The 9,755-nt window shown below is 43.0% G+C and overlaps 1 protein-coding gene across 1 annotated transcript in view; it reads left to right on the forward strand.

Annotated features, from left to right (window-relative positions):
- Positions 1-9,755, forward strand: part of Pcolce2 (procollagen C-endopeptidase enhancer 2) — an 80,988-nt gene that overhangs the window by 22,068 nt on the left and 49,165 nt on the right. Inside the window, exon 2 of the mRNA XM_029481982.1 lies at positions 509-617. Coding sequence (XP_029337842.1) covers positions 509-617 — 109 coding nt within the window. The remainder of the gene's footprint in view (positions 1-508; positions 618-9,755) is intronic.

Raw genomic sequence — 9,755 nt, forward strand, 5'->3', positions numbered from 1 at the left:
TAGTGCCAGGCCAGAGGCACCTACAGGATGGCTAACTCCTGCATCACCTCCAGCCGCGGCTGCCTCCCCTTTTCCCGGGGCGCGGGGTGGGGCGCGCTGAGACACCCAAGTTTTCCAGAAAGGGGAAAAAACAAGGCCTGTCTCTAAATCTGGAGACAAACTTAATNTTTACCATGTCTNNNAAACCAAGCAGCTCTGCCAGAGTGACTCTCAATACCTCTCCCACTCTCTCCCGTTAACTCATTCAATTTTTATATAGCTTTTTGAGTGGGATATTTTACTATAGATGCACGTATATGATCTGTCTTAATGATGAATTTGGGCGAGTGCGTTATCGGGCTATAATTTAAATATTCTAAGAGATGGCAAGCATTCAAATCTTTTCTCTGGTGAAAGATTTTATTAAACAACATTAACTCGTTTATATCAGCACGTATGCCTTTTTGGAATTAACATTAGATTGTTAGACTGCAGATCAATGTAAGCGTTCTCTCTCTTATTTTCGCAGACCTGTTTTCACATGTGGTGGCATTCTTACCGGAGAGTCTGGATTTATTGGCAGTGAAGGTTTTCCTGGAATGTACCCTCCGAATAGCAAATGTACTTGGAAAATCACAGTAAGCATTTATTTTAAAGGTGTTCTTCTGGACGTGGGTACTGGAAACAGTGCACACTGATGCCATTTGCATCTGGTGTCAGGATTTGGGTTAGTGGCAGATTCCGGAAACGTGAAATGCTGGTTTTACTTCAGCTATCTGGGAGGTTTATTAAGAGACCTGGGGGTGTCCTGCAATAGCGATTAGAGAGGGCTCAAGATGATGGTTGAAGGAAGAAACCCNTCAAGCATGAGTTTCTGACAACTCGTGCCTGACTCGATTGAGTCATTTTGAATTCCTGATTAAGGCTGTTTCTAGTTAGAGGTCTGGTGTAAACACCATTGAAAGTTAGATGCTGTTCATGCCCACACAACTCCCGGTGGGAAATAAACGATCAAAGCAGTTTTGACTACTTCATACTCCGGAGAAAAAGAACAACAGTTACCACCATTGCTGCCAGTTACTCTCCCTTCTTAGGAACCACCACTAAAGGCCATCTAAGNATGGAGGACGCTAGTTATGAGGGCTTAATAAAATACCCATGGTGCTCACTGTGGGCTGTATTAGCGNTAGTCAAGGCAGGAAACCAGATACAGACATAATTCATGAAAATAAAAGTCTATAACTTTTGTTGCTATCTTTATTTTCTTGTTGTTCCTGGGAAGTTATTTGGTAACCAAAAGTATTCAGTCAGTTATGATTCATTGCACGTATGTGTTTTCTGTTGCTGTGGACTGAACCCAGAGCCCCACACATGCTAGATAAGTGCTCTACCATTGAGCTACATACCCAGCCTCAGATCACATTTGAAGGACTGTGTGCCAGACACTTAACCATGCCAGGTGATTAACAAGCATCTCAGCGAACCTGCAGAATCACTTTGATCATTATATCCTCTACTTTATGTAGGAAAGCTGAGGTCAAGCNAATTAGTCAGAGACATTGGTTTGATAAGCCCAACTTTACCTGTAGTGAAGATTTGAGTTTGGCAGGCAGATTTGAGAGAAGGACCCCTCCATAATATAAAACATTGCTTTTTTGTGTGCCTTGATGTCCTCTTGTAAAATTCTAGTGAATGGATATAGATTTCATTCTATCATAGCACGTGGAGCTAGGGGAGACTACGTTGCAGAAACAGCTTTGAAACACTGATGCTAATAAATGTGACAAAAGGCTGGGGAACAAATGTAAAGAGACTTGGTTTCTTATTGTAATTGTGGTTTAATTGTGACTCAGCTGCAAGGTCAAAAAGAGTCATCNTGTGCCTNGCAAGTCAAACACCATGGTTGGTTGTGTATTGGAGGACTTAGTAGTCACGTTGCTGTGGCATCAGACTAGGGAGGGGTGTGTCCACTGGGAGGGGTTTCTGGACTAGAGGGAGCTTTGCCTCAGAGGAAATGCAGTTGCCAAAAGAAAAAAAAGAAAAAAAGAAAAGAAAACAAAACCCAAAAAACAGGCATAGGGGTGTGGTGGTGGAGTGAGTGTGGAGTGTTAAGTGGTAGGGTGGGGAACGGGTTTAATTGCCTTAATAACTCAAGGAGGCTGGGACAGAAGGAACAAAGACCATTGTCTGGACAGGAAGTTGAAGCCGAGGATCGTAATGGAGCTGAAGCCAACCAAAAGCCTGCGTAGAGAGCCCTGGACTCGAAGAGGTTGGGAGGGCAAAGATGAAGAAATATGTCATCTGCTACCTTCTGGTGTTTCTTAGGCAGACAAGCATGCAGTTAGGATGCTGTGGTTCCAGCTGAGAGGCCCACGTGCCCTTTGTGGCTCCTGTCCTGGGCAGGGATGTCCTCTTGGGTGACTACCCAAGGCAGTCCAGAGAGACTTTCTCAAAGCCAGTTGTATTATACAGGGTTCCCAGAAGGAATGAAACCACTAATGTGTGTGTGTGTGTGTGTGTGTGTGTGTGTGTGTGTGTGTGTTTTAAGGTCAACTAAGCCAGATACCTTAGCAGTCTCAATCTGGTACTGAAAACCTGGATGCTCCCTGGAGCTCAGCTGATGTAGAACTGAAGTACATTTCCAGCCTCTAGTCTAGGATATTAAATTTTAACAGCAACTTCTTATATGACAGGGCTGTTCAGCACATTGTCTTCTCTGATTATTTAAATTAACCAACTTTCATTTCCTAATCATATAGCCACCTTTTAAGTGCTTAATGGCTCTCTCTCTCTCTGTATGTGTGTGTGTGTATCTGTGTCTGTGTCCTTTGCACAGTTCCAGAGAATTCTAGGGATTAGTTTATCTAGGGATGTGTAAAGACATTGCAGATGGAAATGCTCCTGACTACTTAGTTGTACTCCTGCCCTGTCAATGGGGAAGCTGATACTAGGCCACCACAGCTGATGACTTAATCCTGTTAAGTCGCCCTTATCATTCTGTCAACTTGTGGTGGNCTTAGTTGACTAGGTCTTAGTAATTAATTTGGCTGAGCACGTTCTTAAAAAATGCATGGCTAGACATTAAATCAGAGGATTTGAGAGTTAGGAAACAGTTCAGTATTAGGTAATCCATGAGAAGACTGAGTGTTTCTTAACTTCCTGTAGAAGTTAACTCTACAGNAAGTTACCCACACAGATGTCTGCATTAGATGACATAGTCCTNATGTCTATGGTAAGGGACAAGAATTGAGTATGATTTTAACAACTAAGGTCCTTTGAAAAGTGGAAATTAATCTTCCAAGCTGATGTGACATAATGAGACTGGGGTGTAGTCAACCTCTTCCCTCCATATTGAAGCATGAGAGCGGTGCACCAAGCCCTGGCAGCAAAACTTGAAACTCCAGACCTTGGCACGCTACCACCACACTTGGTAACAGTACTCNTTTGAGACAACATGCAGGGGATGATGGGAGGCATCTGAGATCCTCAAAGGAAGTAGTAGTGTAGCAGTAAACCTGTCTGCAGGGTCTCGGCCAGTGTGGTGAGCTCAGTGCTTCACTAGGACATAGGCCAAAAACCTTTCCAGCATCCTCCTAGTCAAGCCTAGATGATGTTAGAAGTGGTGTGAGCTGGAGAAGATGAGTCTGAGGTGTGAGCCTGGCTCTGAGTGGCCTCTGAGATAAAGCCCACCCAACTCTCTGCAGTTCTAGCTGCCCACCAGCCCCGACATCCACATCACCAGCCCATTAATAACTTCAGGATAACTTCAGCGCAAACCTGGACCCACTGATGCAATAGTCCTTGAGATTTTCAGCTTACTTGTTCATTTTATAACTCCCATGGTGGAATTAAAGATAGAACCTGATGATTACTAGAAACAATTTCTCTCTTTTCTAGAAAAGTCGGCTGTAAAAGTGGCTCCCTCANAGTTTGACTTGAGGAATAATTGGTGTGGGTGGCCAGGAAGAACAGCTGAGGCTTTGCTTACAGAAACTATAAATTACAGGAAACTTGAAGCCCAGAGCCTATTGGGAAATCTAGAAGGTATATAGGAATAGCGTTTAAAATTAGTTGCTGAACTTAAAATCCAGCAGAGAATTGGAATGCAGAAAGGAGGTGATGCTACAGAGATAACAATGGGTTTGTAATTGCTTCATTTATATATATATATATATATATATATAAAAGTTTGAAGGGTATTGAAATCAGCCAGGAACTGAGGTTTTAAATTAATTTCAGCACAAATCTGAGTTGGGAATAAAACAAAGCAGTTTACCTATGTTTCTTCTGCATAGAGACCCTGAGCTGCCTAGCAATGCCTGCCCTGCTGTCCATCGGCTACTGTTTTATTCTACCTAGGAGCATTTAATATACTTAACATGCAACTCATGCTGCTAAGGTGTTAATGTGTAGTTCTCGGCAGGCCTTCACATACATTGACCCACTTTATTCATTTGCATCTAATTCTCTGAGCTGGTTGAGGCAGACATTAGTTTACCCTTTTCACTCATGGGTAGAGGAATTGCTATCTCAAGAACTTGGGTAACATTTTAGCTGGGTGTGGTTGCTAACATCTGTAATCCCAGAGGTAGGAGGAGCGCTGTAAATTGGGAGTCAGCCTGGTCTATATAGTGAGATCCCCCCCCCCCTCTGTGTGTGTGTGTGTGTGTGTTTGCGCGAGAGCACCAAACTAAATAGAATTTGCATCTTGCCTAATCCCATGAAAAGACTCCTTGTGTTACAGACACAGCAATACAATTAGTTGTGCACGTACTTAGCTCTTGTATAAGCATTCACCACAATTCGCTGAGTCACTTGTATACGTAGGTGCTCCATTGTGCCGCCCTTTGGGTACAGTCATCCTCAGAGAGTTGGATCTGGTAAGAAGGAGAGAAGAGACTCGGTGATAGGAATGTTGAGTAATCATTTTGTTGCTCACTCTTAAGTAGCTTTACGTATTGCAGATTTTGAAGCGTTCTTTGTAAGGTTTTGGATTCACAGGTTTATTTTATATATGCCTCGGTTGTTTCTATAAATGAATAATAGTGAGCCCTAGAGAGGTATTTCTGTACCATTGCCTTGTGGGTAATCTTATGACTTATTGTATGTTAAAGTCATCATACTGAGTCTACCATTCTAGAAGCCTGATTAAATCTAAATGGCGTTCACAACCTGCTTAAAGAATTTATACATTAAAGTGGGCTTGGGGTTTGTGTCTTCTAAACAACTTTTATACGGTTAACGAGAAGAAAATTGGCAGCAATGGCGGTGAGGTCGAGTGTGTTTGAAATATATAGTGATGTTCTAGAATACCAGTGGTAGGTATATAATTTGAGAAAACAAATCATTAATTTGGGCAGGAACTCAGCATTTAAGTCAGTTAATTATACCTAAGGGTAAGGAAAGGGTTCTAAAATTACTTAACTATTATTTGTCTGGAATAGCCTCAGGGTTGATAGAAGAATGGAATTTTGGCCTTAACCTCGTATTTCCTGGCTTTTGACTGCACATAGGATATTTAACATTATATGGAGACTTCTAATTTTAACTATATTTTTAATGAATATATACATTTCTCTTATAGGAACCTGAATAGTAATCATTTAGCCACCTGAATAATAATTTTAACCAATGCTAAAGTTGGATATGATTTACATCAAAGAAAAGTATGGATGCGGGCGATTAGTAGGACTTGTTTGCATCTTCATACAAGCTTGAGAACCATAAGCCTGGGCTAAGGACATTGCAATTGTTACTTGTCTTGCTTTTTATTTTTATTTATTTTTATTTTTATTCTTTAACCTTTTTTTTATAGTTCAGACTTTATCCCCCTCCCGGTCCACCCTCCGACTGTTCCACATCCCACACCTCCGTCCCCCAGCTTCCCCCTCAAGAGGAGGTCCCCATCCCACCTCCACCCCACCAGACCTCCACACTTCCTGGGTTCCCAAGTCTCTTGAGGGTTAGGTGCATCTTCTCTGACTGAGTCCAGACCAGGCTTTTAAACCGATAGTTTGTAATTCAGAAAGCTTACCCTGTTCAGAACGCTTAAGCGTCTTACTGTAGACAAATTCCTCTAGCTAGGGTTCAATCATTAAGACACTAGGAGTACAAAGCTTCCCTGTTGCCTACAGTCCTTTTGGGAGGACAAATATAAATCCTAAATAAATAAGCAAGTGGGTAGCACTTTCCCACTGGGGCCCCAGTTCACTTTTTCTAAATTAGTTTAGTTTTCTGCTTGCTTTTGAGGGCTTCTTTTGCCTCTTTTAATTTTGTTTTTCTTTCCTCTTTCACATGGAAATTAAGTATGTTTTCATTGATTGGATACACGATGTTTTATAAATACACTTATTTATTCTGCCTGTATTTTTAGGGCTGTTTTCAATCCGATGCCTTTAGAAAGGCTTAATGAACAGACAGGGGAAACATGGAAATGAAGTCTTCATGGTTTTCTTTTTTGACAGAAATTCTTTGATAACAATGTTGCCAATGGAGAAGGCATTTAATAAAGGTAAACACCCAGGAAGGATTTTTTTAAATGTATTATTAGCAGGGCTGAGAAATTTACTTTCATATCCCTTGCTTGTGACCAGTTCAATTGATGACATGAACCCAGTGGCAAATTGGTCCGTGATGACTTTGCAAATTCCTTAAAAGCTATCAGTGGAAGAGAGTGGGCTCCTTTGCTGTNTCTTGTTTGATGAATGCAGTCTTAGAGGCTTTACAGTCCCTTAGAGTCCTTTCCACACAGTTCCTTCCATGTCCTTAGAGTTGGGTGTGGCTTGCAGATGGATGGCTGTTGTGCCATGTTCTTCACACAGAGATGTTATGCATACGGATTGCTGTCCCTTGAGCCTGAGGAACATCCTAGGAAATTGTCAATTGCCCTCACATGTGCACACCTCAACAGTGCAATTACACTGGCTATCTTTGAATTTCTTACTCTAGGAACTTGGCGGGGCGAGGGGGGGGGANGGACCCCAAGTGTTTTCTTCAAATACATTATTTATTAGCTCATGAAAAGTAAGTCTTGGATAACGAGTGTAGACATCTGGAATAAGCAGGAAACTTAGGGCAGTGTAGAATCAGAATTGAAGCTTCCTAAACCATAAGTCCTGCCACTAAATATCACCTTCCTTCCCCACCACACCNTAGGTGCCCCCATCAAATGTTCACTCTTGAACACTGTGCATGGCCAAATAGTGCTTTCCAAATGTCAATCAAGGGCAAGGCAAGAGAGTTCATCAAAGANAGGCTATTACCAGTCCAGACTGAGAGGAGGAACGGCACGTAGAAGCCTATGACTGTTTTAATATTAGGTAGCCCCCGAAATAGATGGTAGGGTCTGACTGCTAGACATGGACTTGCTAAAATGTCTGGGCTACCACTGACCTCCTCTGAAGGAATTCTAAATCATTAATTCACCAATATTGCTCATGATGTACCCATCTGGTGCTGAACTTTAATGATGGTTGAGAAATCACACCCCTGAATAGAAGCAGGGCGAGGCATAGTGAACAGGGGTCAAAATGGTGGGTTGTTTGTGTGGCATTCCTTGGAGCCTAGAAGAATAAGCATTGGAGAGTCCTATTGACGCGAGCTTTCATCCCTGTTTACACATTTGCTAGGTCTGTGGTGAAGTTCCTGAAGCTGGCACCTTGGTCGATNTGAGGGATGAAGTGGGTATTAGATAGAAGGCCCCTTGGCACAGTGCTAGAGGTGATGTTGATCTTTTAAAACCGCTTCTCCGGGGCTGTGAAAAGGAATAAAAATGTGGNGTTTGTGTAGAACTTGCCTGCAAGCCAACTGGTTTCAAGCTACACGCTAATCCCTTGGGGCATGGCGGAGTCCCATGGGAAACTGCTCACTGTGTCCTTTCTTCATTTAAAATACGATCTTTCATAAGATTTCACCCACAGAAGTGCCTCCAAGCCTCCCTTCCTGGCCCGCTCCCACCCTAGCACCAACTGAAGATTCCTCGTGACTTTGAGATTGGGTATTTAGAAGAAGAGAAAGGACTGCCAGCGAAACCCACGAGATAGGGCTGAGCTCAATGGAAAGGCACTTGCCTATCATGTGCAAGGTCCTGGCTTCTACCCCAGGACTACACTAAAGACATGGCGAGTGCATTTCTGTCTTTACAGATGAAGACTTTACCCTTCTTTGGCAGTACAAATCATCAAACAAGCTCCTAGTTACACAAACCAGCTAAAACCATTATCCAGGGATTCCCAGTGAAGACACATCACGTCCTAGTGTCTAAGTCATAGTTTCTGGAGTCAGTCTGCTGGGTACATATCCAGCCCTGTACTTGGAGTCTACAAAAATGGCCTCCGTTGCCATGCCTCCTGGTTTCCCGGTGTCCCCCAGGGGTGAGCAGAAAACGTTTTGGCTTTTGCCTAAGTTCTTTGTCTTTTCTTCCCTTTTACCCTCCCCTCTCCTTCCCCCTTCCTTTCCTTTCTCCTCCCTTCTTTTTCCTTCCTCCCTCTCTTACCCTTTCCTTTTTTTTTTCTNTTCTCTATGCTGGGCATCAAACCAAGAGTCACTGACTACACCCCCCAGTTCCTCCTTGGTTTTTAAAAATGTATATTCTAGAGCCCAGGGCATGGTGGCATATGGCTATGGGCTCAGCACCAAGGAGTCTGGGGCAGTAGGATGGTAAAATTGAAGATAACCTAGGCTATATAGTGAATTTGGGGTCAACCTGAGCTACCTAAGACCCCCTCTCTCAAAAAAAAAAAAAGATTCCAAGTGCATTTTAGATCTGAGGAGATGGTTTATTCAGTAAAGTGCTNACCTGCAATCAGGAGAGCCCGAGTGCATTTATTTGTCACTCAAGTTAAAATAAAAATCCTGGGTGTCATCCTGTTTAATCCCATCACAGGGTGGGCAGAGAAAGGAGGCCCCTTGGAGCTCACTGGCCAATCAGCCTAGACTACTCGGTGAGGTCCAGGTTCAGTGAGAGATTAAGGAAGATACTTAGATGTTGGCCTGACTTCCATACAAGTATGCACCTATATACGTACATACCCCCCACATACATGTGCATTTGCTTGTGCACACACACACACATGCATATGCACCCCAGATAACCTAAGATACTTTGTAAGGACCATCATTCTGTGAGGATGTCCATAGCGAGATGGTCAAACAGCACCCCCAGCAGTGGTCTTTAAAGCTGGCTTCTCGGACCTATTATTGAGAAAGCCATCTAGGAGGTCCAGGCTTTGAGAAGACTGTTTTCTGCCAGCTTGTCATAATGAAGGAGAGAANTCAAGCGAGACCCATCTCCCTGAGGCCAGCGAGTCCACAGTATTACAACAGGAGAGAGCAGATTGTTTTAAGCCATGAGGCTTTGAGGAATTCTGTTATGAGCCCTGGATTCCCTAAACATTTATGTCCCAGCTGTATGGCCTAGGTCTTGCTGGTTATCCTATTTGTTCCTGGGTTTCCTTATCTGTACATATGAATTGTATTATTCCCTTATAGAGCTATGTTAGGTGTTACATTATTGCATGGATAGCATTTAGTTCAGTTAGAGAGATGGCTCAGCAGTTAAGAGCACTGGTTGCTCCTCCATAGGATCTTGGTTTGATTCCCAACACCTACCTGGTGGCTCACAACTGGCTGTAACTCCAGTCCAAGGGGTATCTGACACCCTCTGCTNGCCTCCACCAGCACCAGGCAAACACATGACACACAAGACATACACAGACAAAACACTCATACACATCAAACTAAAAGTTTAAAAAGCACAATGCCTAGTGCATAGTAAA

This window comes from Mus caroli, chromosome 9 (assembly GCF_900094665.2).
Source record: "Mus caroli chromosome 9, CAROLI_EIJ_v1.1, whole genome shotgun sequence".
Lineage (NCBI taxonomy): Eukaryota > Metazoa > Chordata > Mammalia > Rodentia > Muridae > Mus > Mus caroli.